The sequence below is a fragment of the Mesoplodon bidens genome, assembly GCF_964165515.1.
Source record: "Mesoplodon bidens genome assembly, chromosome: 2".
NCBI classification, from domain to species: domain Eukaryota; kingdom Metazoa; phylum Chordata; class Mammalia; order Artiodactyla; family Ziphiidae; genus Mesoplodon; species Mesoplodon bidens.
In genome coordinates this window covers 88,805,684-88,819,093 of record NC_138177.1, presented here as the reverse complement: position 1 = coordinate 88,819,093, position 13,410 = coordinate 88,805,684, and the positions used below count along the sequence as shown (strand labels likewise).

The 13,410-nt window shown below is 51.7% G+C and overlaps 1 protein-coding gene across 1 annotated transcript; it reads right to left on the bottom strand.

Annotated features, from left to right (window-relative positions):
- Positions 1-1,159: 1,159 nt before the first annotated feature.
- On the bottom strand, positions 1,160-2,695 carry KCNA10 (potassium voltage-gated channel subfamily A member 10; the record flags this gene model as incomplete). The annotated part of the gene is made up of 1 exon (XM_081224552.1): positions 1,160-2,695. One exon carries the CDS (start codon positions 2,693-2,695, stop codon positions 1,160-1,162), a length of 1,536 nt encoding a protein of 511 aa, XP_081080678.1.
- Between the last annotated feature and the right edge of the window lie 10,715 nt (positions 2,696-13,410).

Below are 13,410 nucleotides of genomic sequence, written 5' to 3'. Positions count from 1 at the left end.
CCAAAACCCAGAACTCTGAGGCTCAGGCCTGGGACAGGAGTGCAGCTTGCCTGGCCTGTGCACACATGTCTTAGGGTCCTGCTGTTCCTGCCCCAGCTGCCCCAGAGGCTACTGGTCAATTCCTGATGACTCAGTGGGAGCTGAACCCCAAGGCAGGTGGACTTTCCTGGAGCAGCTCTCCGATGCCCTGGTGTGTATACTTCCCAAACTCAGGATCCCAGTCTTTGCACAAATTCATGGAGATGGGCCAAGAGAAAAACATCTGGGAATGTTTCTGCTTGTCCACTGTCCAAAGGAGGGACTGAGGAGCAAGGGGACCAGGCTGGCATTGCCTCCCAGGCTGCATGGAGAAGGGGGACCCCGCGGGAAGAGTGTGCTTGCCCAGAAGTTTGCCTCCTGGATCCTCTGAAAGACCGACCCCTCAAGTTCCTCTCCTCCTGCACCCAATTCTATCACATTCTCTTCATTAGTAGAAAGATCAGCAGACCAGTAGGTAGGAGACTCAGGCTCCAGCACTGACTGTGTCACTTTCTGGGTGATCTTAAGTAAGTTGCTGTCTCCTGGTTTGCTCATCTGCAAAGGGGAAATAATAATCAAATCTGTTCTACTGGTTATTTTTAGATGCAGTGAGATAATGTAAGTTAAAGAGCTTTGGAAAATGTACACAATGCTACACAAGTGTATGGTATTATTATCAAACAACTCTGAGCACTTACTCATTGCTCATAGCCATCCCTGGCTGTTTAATGTGCTTCCTCTTAGGGACACCAGAGCCAGGGCTTCTTCCTCTTTAATGTGACAACGAATCACCTGGGATTTTGTAAAAATGCAGATTCAGCAGGTCTGAGGTGGCCTTTGATTCTGCATTTCCTTGCTTCCAGGTGATGCTGATACTGCTGGTCTTGGGGACCACAGGTGAGTAGCAAGGACCTGAACTACCCCCTCATAGAAAAGGACCTTTCTACAGTCGATTGAAAAGACACGGCTCAGAAAATACAGCAGAAGTATCAGTTTATTAAAATAGCTTCCAATCAAAGATGGCCTGTTGGTCACAAATGATACATTTTGGTTTCCGAAAAGACAGAGAGCAAGAGGAGGGCGGGGGAGAGAGACACAGAGAGACCCGGGAGACTCAGGGGGCCAAGAAGCCCTGGACACATCACTTCCTGGACTTCTCTGCAGAGCAGCCACTGTTGGTCTTACTAAGAGAGTCTGTGCTGCCCATTCTTGAGCCCACACTGTTGAGGAGTTTGTCAGTTTTTCCTGGGATGTTCTGCTTCTCCTCATTCTTAGTCTCCCGATGGTAAAAGTAGTTAAAGTTGGAGACAATGACAGGCACAGGGAGGGCAAGGGTGAGGACCCCTGCGATGGCACACAGAATACCCACAATTTTCCCCCCTGGGGTGGTTGGGTACATGTCCCCATAGCCCACAGTTGTCATGGTGACCACCGCCCACCAGAAGCCATCAGGAATGCTAGAGAAATGGGACTCTGGCTCGTCCACCTCAGCAAAGTAGACTGCACTGGAGAAGAGGATGACGCCAACGAAGAGGAAGAAGATGAGCAGCCCCAACTCCTTCATGGAAGCCTTCAGCGTCCACCCCAGGATCTGCAGCCCCTTGGAGTGGCGGGAGAGCTTGAAGATGCGGAAGACCCGCACCAGGCGGATGATCCTCAGGATGGTCAGGCATATGTTCTGCTGGGCGATTGGCTCTGTCTCCTGGACCAGCTCCGTGATGAGCGTTGCAAAATAGGGGATGATGGAGATGATATCGATGATGTTTATGATGCTCCTGAAGAAGTCGGTCTTGCTGGGGCAGACCACGAAGCGGAGCACCAGTTCGAAGGTGAACCACACGATGCAGGTGGACTCCACCATGAAGAAAGGGTCGGTGAACAAGGTGTGGGAGAGGACTGTCTTGCTCATGTTGAGGTTGGGGTCTCTCACCACCTTCAGTTCCCTATCGTCTCGGAACTCGGGAAGTGTCTCCAGGCAGAAGATGGCGATGGAGATGACCACGACCAAGACAGAGACCACGGCCACACCACGGGCAGCGCTGGAGCTCTCAGGGTACTCGAAGAGCAGCCAGAACTGCCGGTGGATGTCGTTGGTGGGGAGCAATGTTTCGGGATCTTTGATGAAGCCTTCATCCTCTCGGAACTGGTCCATGGCCTCACTGCCCAGTTCATAGAAGGAGATGTCATCAGCAAAGACGTCGATAGGGACACTGGCCGGGCGCCGGATTTTCCCACCAGACTGGTAATAATATAGGATTCCATCAAAACTGGGCCGGTTCCTGTCAAAGAAATACTCATTTCTCATGGAGTCAAAGAACTGCATCCTTTTCTCCCGGTCTCCCAGGAGGGTCTCTGGGAACTGATTGAGTGTTCTGAGCTGGGTTTCGAACCTTAGCCCAGCAATGTTGATGACCACCCGCTGGTTTCCTTCATGCAAGACCACTGCCTCGGGCCCTGGGGGATCGATGTAGTCTCCTGGGAGCTTGGAGAATGCCGTCTCATGGTCGGTGCTGTCGTTGATGAGCATATTCCAGTTGGAGAAGGAGCTGCTCCCAGGCTGGCCTTTCGGGGTGGTTAGGTCAAAGTCTGTAGTGTAGCCTGGCTCTTCCTGGATTTCATCTGAGTTATCAAAATTGACCAGGGCAACCTCCATTTCTTTCCAGTCACTCGCATCCATCCTAGGGGAGTCAGGGAAGCAGCCTGAAGACCCTCAGTCTTCCCTGCCTGCTGTGAGCTGTGGAGAGGAAGAAGGGCATCATGTAGGAGCTAGGATAGGGTACAGCTGGCTCTTGATCATTGAGGTAAGTTTTCCAATGGATTAAAAAATGGTTTATTTTTAGCTTGGGATGGAACCTTGTGCTTATTTTGGCAACATTCTTCTTGAAATCCATTTGCTCCCTCTGAGTCTGCACACACTAATAATTAGAAGAAATTGCAAAGACGGAGCCTGGCTGAGAGGGGAAAACTTCCTTCAGCCAAAAAGCATCTCTGTACACCATGGCGGAGAGAGGCCATAATGGAGAAGTTCACGTTTCTTAATAAAATGTATAATTTTGTACTTGTGTGAAGTCCTCCAGTTTACCCAACACTTTTCATGCCCAATCTCATCCTTAACTTTTTTCTTTTTCTCACACTTAATGGCCAGTCCCTCACATATTCTGTTGGGTATTATATCTTCAAAATATATCTAGAGTTCAACCATTTCTTTTCTTTTTTTTTTTTTTTTTTTGTGGTATGCGGGCCTCTCACTGTTGTGGCCTCTCCCGTTGCGGAGCACAGGCTCCGGATGCGCAGGCTCAGCGGCCATGGCTCACAGGCCTAGCTGCTCCACGGCATGTGGGATCTTCCCGGACCGGGGCACGAACCCGTGTCCTCTGCATCGGCAGACGGACTCTCAACCACTGCGCCACCAGGGAAGCCCAAGAGTTCAACCATTTCTTAACACCTCCACCACTACCTCTTGGAGCCAGCTGGGATTCTGTGGGAAAGGGTGAACAAGAAGATGGAGGCTAGGTGGGCAACCACTGTCCTCCCCAGCAGTAAGCCATCTGTGCCTTAACCCCTCCTCTGTAAGTAACTCCTAGGGTTGTTTTGAGGGTACATTAACTGAGATAGCATATGTAAAATGCCTGGTGGAAAGATCATTAAATTTATAGCCATTGTTTTTGTGAACTTCCCCACGTAACAGAGACTTTAGAAGCCAATAGCCACTGGTATTTTTATGGCCTAAGTCCAAGATGCTTATGGGGAATGATTTCATTAAAAATCATTCAGGCAGTGGGAAGTAAGTAATTGTGTGTGTGTGTGTGTGTGTGTGTGTGTGTGTGTGTGTGTGTGTGTTGGGGATGGGGTTAAGGAGAGCATGCCCAGTGAGCTTGGATATCCACAAACCTAGACTAAAAGTCCTTCCTTAGATCAATTCAACCTTTGATTTCAACATAAGAACACTGAAACCAGGCAGGCTAGGGGTCAGGGTGGGAGAGGTAAAATCTGTAGTGGTCATAGCCTTGAAGTAGTTTCATTTACAGATGACAAGGGTATCCTGTAGGGTACAGTGCTGTAGTCTTTTCAAAGTGACTCCACATTCACTTATTCACATTCACTTAAATGACAATAATCATGTGAGGTTGGAAAATGTTATTTCCATTTTACAGATGGGGAAACTGAGTCACAGGAGCCAAGTGACCTTCCCAAGGTCACACAACTAGTGGCACAGAGACCCAACATGAACCTGCCTCCCGGCCCGGGAGACCCACTAGACCATGGGTGCCCTGCATGGAAGCTGAAGCCTCGTGGGGAGATGCAGGCCAGGGCCTCAGAAGTGTGGGAGCTCGGAGCTCTTTCGGTCCCACATCCTCCTTTCTCAGTTCAGGGCAATACGTGGTGTGAAGAGCTCAGGTTAGAGTGGCCTGCCCTGCCTCTTGGGAGTTTGCAGCCTTTGCAAGCTGCCTAATTTCACTGAGCTGCAGCTTCCTGGCTGTGGAATAGGGAGGATGTGCCCACTGCTGAGCATGTCAGGTATCATGTGAGGAACAGGGGAGTTGGAAGGCAGGATGGAGCAGCGGTTAAGAATGCTGAGACCTGAGCCAGTTGCTGTGAGCTGGAATCCTGGCTCTGTACACAGTAAGCCCTGGAGAAATATTTGCTATTCCTTCACAGTGATCCATGTGATAATTTAGAGAGTCCCATCCTGGGCCACTTGGCTGCCGGGCAGAGGTGGGACCAGCTCTGTGTCCACCTTGTGACTTCAGAGCAGCACTTTCTTCTTTGGAATTCTGGCCCTGGGTGAAGCTTTGGGGTACTTCCTTCTTGGGGTGGATCCCACTCCATTTTATCCAGACTGAGAGGAAGAGGTACATCTGGGGGCTCTGGGGCAGGGACTTGGAACCACTTCCAAGTGGCTAGAGTGGGCCCGTATCAGGAGCCTTCTCCTTCTTATCAGGGGGCAGAAGGCATGTGGGGATGAGGGAGAGCTTCTTTGGCCAAAGTAACTTCCTCTCCTGGGAGCCAGGCCACTTCCCTTTCCCACTCCCCCTCTCCTCTTTGCTGCTTCCACCCCCAGCTCAAAGTGACAGATACAGGGGTGGCTGAAGATGGTCAGGTGGTGTAGGCGGGGGTGGAACAGTGCCAAGTTCAAACGGCGAACTCTGCGATCTACAGAGGTGTGCTGTACAGTTGCTCCACATGTTACATTTAGATTAGCAAATCTTGGTCATTATAGACAGAGGGAAGAGAGAACTGGTCATGGGAACAAGAGACCTGGCTTGAGGCTCTGCCCCAGCACTTAGGAGTTGTATATATTTGAGCAAATCACTGGATTTTATGAGCCTCAGTTTTCTGATCTGTAAAATGGGGAAAATAATGATAATTTGCACCTCAAAGATCTTACTAAGCCTAAATGAGGTAATGACAGTGAGAACACTTAGTAAGTTATTGCAAAACTGAAAGGAATTACCCTGCCTAGTCCCCTCCCCTCTGTTTCATACATAAAGGCAATACAACATATTTGTGGGCAGAAAGCACATTCTATGTGGCCTCAAATGGCCCCAGGAGGAATTCTCAGCTCACTGTCCTCTGATCCGCTCTCCCGATCCTGCCTCCTTGACTTTGTGCCTGTTTGCTTCTGCCTGGCATCCACGTTCCCTTCCTCTGTCTCTCCTCTTCCTCCCTGCCCATCTGGGGACTGCTCAGGTCCTGCTTGTCTGACGAGACTGGCCTGGCCAGTCCGGCCTGGAGAGTCCTCTGCCTGCCCTGAGTCCCCGCCTCCCTGCCCAGATCGCTCACGTTTGCATTCAGTTTGAAGCCCCCACGTCCACAGGGTCAGCCTCAGCGCTTCTGCTCTCTTGTGAGCTTTGAGATTGCAGGAGTGTCTTATGGTTTTTCCTTCTGCCCTGCACAGTCTTGGGGGACAAAATTCACCTCTGATGATCCCCACCTGCATCAGCCCAGTGCCCAGCTCAGTGTGGCTGATGAGGGTCAGGGTGGTGTAGGAGGTGGTGGGCAGTGCCAAGTTCAAACAGGGTTTTCTGTGGATGTGCAGTAAATACCTGTTAAGCGGGTGAATGCATCAGTGAAAAGAGTAGTGAGAAGCTCATGCTCACAGGGACAGGGATCATATCTGTTTCGCGCACCATTATGATTCCAGGACCTAGCCCAGGGCTGAGCCCAATTAACCTCTGGTGAATGAATGAATGAGGGAGGAATGAACGAAGTGAGGCAGATAGCATCCTGGACTTGCAATGCTTCTCCTGCTTTATGATCCCTGACAACTTGTATTTCCTCATCAAGACTCCATTTTTAAAATCTGTAATAAGAAAATACACTGAGTCAAAGAAGGCAGATTAAAAAGGGTACATATAGAGTAGTTCCATTTATACAAAATTCTAGCAACAGCAAACTAACCTAGAATGACAAAAAGCGGATCAGCAGTTGCCTGGGGATGGGGGTGGGGAGGGAGAAGAAGGGATTACCAAGGGGCCAAGGGAACTCTTAGGGATGACGTTTATGTTTATCTTGATTGTGGTGATGGTTTCACAGAAGTATACATATGTCTAAACTCGTCAAGTTGCACACTTTAAATGTAGTATGCATCATTTTATCTCAGTACAGCTGTAAAAAAAAAAAAAAAAAGGCAAACAGCAAACAAAAACAGGGAATAAATGTGTATGGTCCACTGGTGAGTCTTCAAAGTTTTTGTAAGGACTAAAGGGGATACGGGGATGTTTTGTAAACTGCATGGGTCACTTGGAAGGAGGGGGTTACTCTAACGTAGAACCCACCTCAATGCCAGTGCCATGCCCTCATGCTGCAAGGGCTCAGCAAATAATTTAGAAAGTGAACGCATCCTGGAGCCAGGGGTGAGTGAGACCCCCAGGGACACCCAGCAGGCTGCACTTCTGCAGAGCGGGCAGTGGGAAGTGTGCACACGTCAAGGCAGCCCCTGGCCCCGGCAGGCCGGCTCCCCTCAGCTTAGTGCTTGGCATTTCGTCTGTTCAGTGGCAGGAGACAAGCCACTGTCTGCACCGGGAAATATCCACTCCTCTGGAGAAGTTTCGTTCTACCATAAATAGGCCTTTGCAATTACCATTCAGGGGAGCCAAGATGGAAGTTGGTTTTGACCTTGGGTCACCCTCCTCCCCCCATACTGGCCCCCTGGGAGGAGATGGACACTCTGGGTGGGGTGGGGCACCCCAGTGAGGGTGGGCTGCAGGGCTGGGACACTTGGGGGCCAGCTCCCATCACGCTGGGCAGCATCCTGGAGCCTCCCTTGCTTGCCGTTCTCGATAGCTTTCCCTGAGTCTTGCATCTTTTCATCTGCCCAGCATTCTAGGGCTTTGATAGAATTACCAGTACTCAAGGCTGAACTGTCACCCACAGCTGAAGTGATCGGAGTATTCAAGAGTCTTCTACGATGTCTGATTCCATTCATAATGTCCGCCTTGCCTGGCACAGTGCTGAGACAATGTGGCGGGTTGAAACAACCTCTTTTCCCCTCTGAACATACCCGTGTTTTCCTCCCTCCAGGCCACTATTTGTGCAGGTCCTGCCATTTGCATCCCTTCCTTCTGACTTCACCTGAAGATACAGCTTTCCCCCAGGAGTCAGGTAGAGGTACTCTTGCTCTCCTGAGAATCCCCGTACAAGGTTTTGGCACATTATTTGAACCACGTCTCATCTCCCCAGAGCCCTGTCTTCTTCTAGTGCTTCGGCATCTTCATACAGGGGGGAAGGCTGGTCCACTCACTGTCCCCAGTGCATCTTACACCTCCCCCTCTTCTGACCTTTGCTCCTTTCCCTCCCCCAGAGCCAGATGGGCTTGGGTTTGAATCTTAGCTGTGCGCTCAGTAGGTACGTGGCCTTGGGCAAATCACCACCTCCATAAACAACACTTCCTTCCTCTCCAAATGGGTCTAACCATAGCTTTCCTCAGGGTTCTTGGGGGAAGAAGAGATAATGTATGTTGTGAATAGCATGCAGGACACATAGCAGGCATCCCTAGATGGGAGCTGCTATTGTTTACACCCTGTCTGTCCTGGGAAGCCTTCGAGGCTGCCTGGTGTGGACCACAGTGACCCCAGCTGCCTCCCCGCCCTCTGTAGCACGTCACTTTTGCACCCAGTCTGCGGATGTGGCTTTGTTGCTCTGGTGATCTCTTCCTGGACTAGACTGGGCATTTCCTGCAGGCAGGGCCTTGTGCGGGGGCCGGCCCTATGCCTCTCCCAGAGAGATGTTCCACAGATGTCTGTGGGTCTGGCCATCAGGTTTGCAGAGTGATATGGAGCAGTCAGTTGCCCTGGGTTGCCTAGCTACCCCAACACTTCCTCTACTTTCTGGTGAGGCCGCAGCCATCCCTGAGTCAGAGAATGGCTGAAAGAAGTCATCGTGCCGACAGCTGTGAGCACCGCAACATGGGTCCCCGAGAGCCCCAGGGACGGGGGATGCAGAACTGAGTAGAAGGCAAGCTCAGAGGTCACAGGGCTGGCAGCAGATGGGGGACGAGGCAATGGGCAGGTGGGCCTGGCACAGGGTGGGTTTCCACTTCAGGTTGTCCAGTGAACGAGAGGAAGGAGTGGCTTGAAGACAGACGCTGCCGCTGCTTGTGTCCAGACAGAAGAGGGCGCTGTTGTGCTGCTGGAAGCAATCCTTGGTCCACTCAGCATAGATGGCTCCACAGTGCCCCTTCCTTCCATCTGTGAGCTGCTTCTCTTCCTCTCTCGGCTCCAGCCAGGCCTCCGGTCAGCTGACTGTCTCTCCAGGTGGCTCTCACGCTGCCTTTTCCCCGTCTCAGCCCCGCCCTCGGTCCAAGCCCCATCTCTTCGTCTCATCCTGAACCACTGGCCCCCCCTCAGTTAGGAGCCTGAAGAGCATAGGCTCTGGTCCTCTCTGCCTCCTAGCGGTCAGGATTGTTACTCCACCTTCCAAGGGCCTCAGTTTCCCCACGTGGGGAATAGTAAGATGGAGTCTTGGGTAAGACGTGCTGGCTCAGCTGCCCTCCCGAGCCCTCCTGTCCCTGTTGGGAGGTAACCCAAGTCCTCCGCTCTCCCAGCCGTCCTAGCAGAAGGCAGCAGGTGGAAATGGGAGCCTGGGAAGCATCAGAGGGGTAGAGCTTGAAGCTGAGACCAGCATCCTGCTGGGAGACCTGGAGGCAGTCAGCAGGCTGGGGTGGGGGTCTGCAAGGGGTCGTCTCCCTGGGGAGTGAGAGACAGGCTTTCCATCCTAGTTAAGAACTCAGGCTCTGGGGCAGACGGGACAGCCCCCTCTCAAGCCTGGCTTGACCATTTACTGTCTGTGTGATGGAGGACAAGTGGCCTCACCAGCACCCGCCTCGTAAGTGTGTGATGAGGAAGTGATGCCGCATAGAAAGCACACTGCGTGTGACAGGTGCTCAGTGGTAGCTTGGGTCAGTGAGACCACGGGTCAGGGATGGGGGTGGGATGACCCTTCTCTGTTCCCTCTTGGGCACTATTAAAATGTGTGGGTCACAGCCCCACTGCTGCAGCAGCTGGGCCCTTTAGGAGGCTGTCCCTGCTCAGGCTGAGTCTGCAGGCACAAGCATGCTCATCGGGGAGGGGGCGGCCTGGGGGCAGACGTCTCTGGGGCCATCCAAGGCGGATGACAGGAATTGTATGGCCCGTATTGTAAGCCTCTCACCCGAGGTGAAGCTGCTTATTCCTGTCCACTCCCGTCACCTACACTCCTGCTGGCCAAGCGTTTCCACACAGGATTTGAGCACCACAATGGCCCCTAAGGCAAGTAGGGATTATTATTCCCATTTAACAAATAGAAAAGTGGATGACTGTGCAAAGGTAGTTTGGTCACTGTTATGGAGCTGTGACTCAAACTCAAGTTTTCTAGCTCCAAAGCCAACATTCTTCCCTCTATCCTATAGTCCAACAAGAGCAATCCACTACTGTATGTGACCTAGTATCATTCAGCCAGGGATGGTGCCCGAGACGCAGACACACAGAGACATGGATATACACACAGCCACACGTGCACAGTCACACACGGTCACACACAGCCACAGACCCATGTAGACACACTCAGACACACACATTAATATGGCTGTGTGTGACTTCTCATCCTAATAGTCACAGACACATACTTGCTACACAGAAAATTACCAAGACACCCGTGCACATAGATAGACATGTGCTCATGTACAAATACGCAGAGACACACAAGTGGGCTTCCACGTACAAACTTGCGGCCGCAGAAACCACCTATGTTCACAAGACGTTTCTGTCCCAGGTGTGCCCTGACACCCCCTCCCCTATCTAGTCTGTCTGCCTCTTAGAACAGAAGGAAGTTCTGTTACTTGGAGCGATCGTAAGAAGACAAGGAGGGCTGGAAGGGCTCAGGGAGCTGTCATGTGGCTCTCTTCCTTGCTAGGGCGGGTGGGGGGGCCCTGCGTGGGCAGAGCATCTCTCTCCCTGCAGGGACTGCTCAAGGACAGAACTGTCTTCTGAAAGAGACAGAACGATATGGGCAAGAGCTCTTTCACTGAAAACCTGAGCAGCAGCAGCGATGCTGAAGAGAATGACCACAGGATAATTCCTTCCAGCAGGAATATAAGGGCTTAACAAGGTAACTGCTATTGACCATGAGACTGGAACAGCTCCCCCCGACATTGGGGGAAATACTTTTGCAGCCTTATTCAAGGTTAGGGATGCACTGATTTTCTTCCCTGATTTTCTCAATAACATGTTACGATTCATCATTATAAATTTACTTAAAACTGCCTCATCCCCTTCCGCATCATCCCAGAAGGCAGCTTGCAGAGTGGTTACAAGCATGGACTCTGGAGCCAGCAGGACTAGGTTTCCAACTGTGACCAACTAGCCCTACACAAGTCACTTAGTCTCTGTGCCTCAGTTTCTTCATCTGTAAAATGGGGAGACTACCAATATCTTAGGGCTGTCAAACTGATTAAAGGAATGAATGTTTGTAAAACACTTAGAACAGCACCGGCCACATGGTGGATGCTACGTAAAGATCGGTCATACCGTGTTTAGGAGCCTGGGTCTGGCTGCCCCACAAAATAGCTGCCTTGCCTTGGCCTGGTTTTGAGAGCATAACTGGGGCCTTCCTTCAGCGCTCCTGTCATTGTCTGAGCTCTCATTGTTTTCTCCTTCCCCCAGGCTGTGCCCCAGTCTGGTTCTCTGTTCAAGTAAAGGCTTTCTTTTCCCTGACCTTCACACCCCATCGGCTTCCAAACCCTGTGGATCTGCCTCCTTGAGGCCCCATCTCCCTGTTGCCACACCCCTGTCAGCCTGTTCAGACCTCATCTCTCACCTGGTTGCTACCATGTCCTCCCCATGTGGTTTCTTCACAGCCAGTCACCCCTGTCCAAGGGCTCCAGTGGATTCCTCCACCCCAGATCAAAGCCTCCACCTTCCTCAGCCTGACACGAGTCCTGGGCCTTTTTTCTCCCACGCTGTGGTGGAACTCCGCCCTCCTCTAGTCTCTGAAGCCAATTTCGGGGTCTGTGGACACATGTGGTACCCTCCAGGGAACTGAAGGGGAGGGACCAGCTTGGCCCCGCTCCACCTGGCAGTCACCCAACAGCCCTTCTTCTTCTCACCTTCCTCTCCTTGTCCGGGTTGCCCAGGGCCAGGGAAGTAGGTCCTGGGGCTAAGAGTTGACACTGAACAACAAAATGCCAAATGCCAGCCTCTCCTTTTTGCAAGAATCCTCAACCTTGAGTTATTTTCTTGGGATCACCTCCCTAAAGAACCACCCCATAGCTGTGTTCCAGGATGTATTAAGCTGTGTGACCTTGGGCAAGTTACTTAACATCTCTGTGCCTTAATTGCCTTATCTGTAAAGCAGGGATAATAATAACACACATTATTGTTATTAGAGAGATCTGGGGGAAGGATTCATATCCTTGGATCACCCCAGTACCTAGTATGTTGCCTTGCACATAGAAGAACCCCTGTAAATCTTTGTTGAATAATTCATTGATTGGTACACAAAGGCGTGAGCTAGTGGAACAAAGCGCTTATGGTGGAATTGCAGCCATCTGCCTGTGTGGGGTGGAGTGGGCAGAGGAAGCTGCCTATGTGCCTGACAAAATACCACAGAGGCCACTGTCTATTCTCCTGACTAAAGTTCTTCTGCTTCTGGCTTCTGGGCCTGTTCTTCTATTGGCTCTTACGTGGGACATTGAGCAGTGGGGCTCTGGGCCCTCCTTAAGCCCCAAGAAAGCTCTGGAATTTCTGGAGCAGAAATGGTGGGGATCCCAGGACAGCTATGCTTTCTTCCGGTGCAAAGACAAGGCTCAGTTTTAGGTGAGGGATTGAAACTGGTGTTCTTGGAAGGCTCTGAGCTAGATGACCTAGGAATGTGGACCATCAGAATAATGCGTCTCTCTAAGAGCAGGCTGGGAAACGAGCCCATCTGGGTAGCTCATGCTTGCTGCCCTGCATGCAGCTGAATTTCCCCGGAAAGCTTCAGGAGCTGTAGGAGAAAGACACTTGGGGCCCTTTGGTATGGCGGGTAAGATCTAGTTGCAGAAATTGAAGTGTGGGTCAAAGGGAAAAATGTGGCCAAGAACTCACCAGCAGGAGCAGTGGATGAGAAGGTGTTTCAGGTTCAGGCTGTGTGAGCCTCGGATGCTCCCCTAGCTCAGCTCTCCATGGCCAAAGGGACCTGCTGGTCTCAGGGCAGACGGGCAGAGTGGCAGGAGGAGCTTGCCCAGCTGATGCCTGGGATTCAGAAATCCTATCCTATGAAACAGGATCGCGCTGGCTGTCTCTGTCTCTGGAGGAAGCTTGAGAGAGAGAGGATCCAGTGAGGGTCAGTGGGCAGGGTGTGAAGTGCAGGGCCCCAGAGGCAAACCTGGCAAAATGAACTCAGGAAAGGATGGCCCTCCACCTTCATGGCTGATGGTGCACAGATCAGATACTGATCCAGAGGCTGAATTAGTATGACCCAATTTCTTAAGAGCCACTGATAACATGTAGGTGCAGAGGGTGGTGGTGGTGAGTCTGTGTCTCCCCATCTTTACTCCCAGCTTGTAGGACACTTTGCCCATAAATGGGTGATGAGTCAGGCATGGTTTTGCTCAGTGGCTGATCCCTGGCATTGAGGTTCTTACGAAAGGGCCCTGGACTCCATCTGGGCTTCCCCCCACCCACCTGCGAGAATGGCCAGGATAGGGGTACAGCTGGGCGTTGCTTCAGTCCCATTGGGCTTGGGGGATAGGACCTTGACCTGAGCAAATGGGGAAGGGTCCTTTCTCCAACTCCAACCAGAGTTGCAGGCTTCCTGGGAGGGCCCTTTCCTGGAGGAGAGAGGATGACTTACCCCAAAGGGCCCAAGCAGGGAGAGGGAAGTGCCCTGGCTCTCTGCCCTCATCATCCAAATAGGTGCTCTATTGGGGTAACA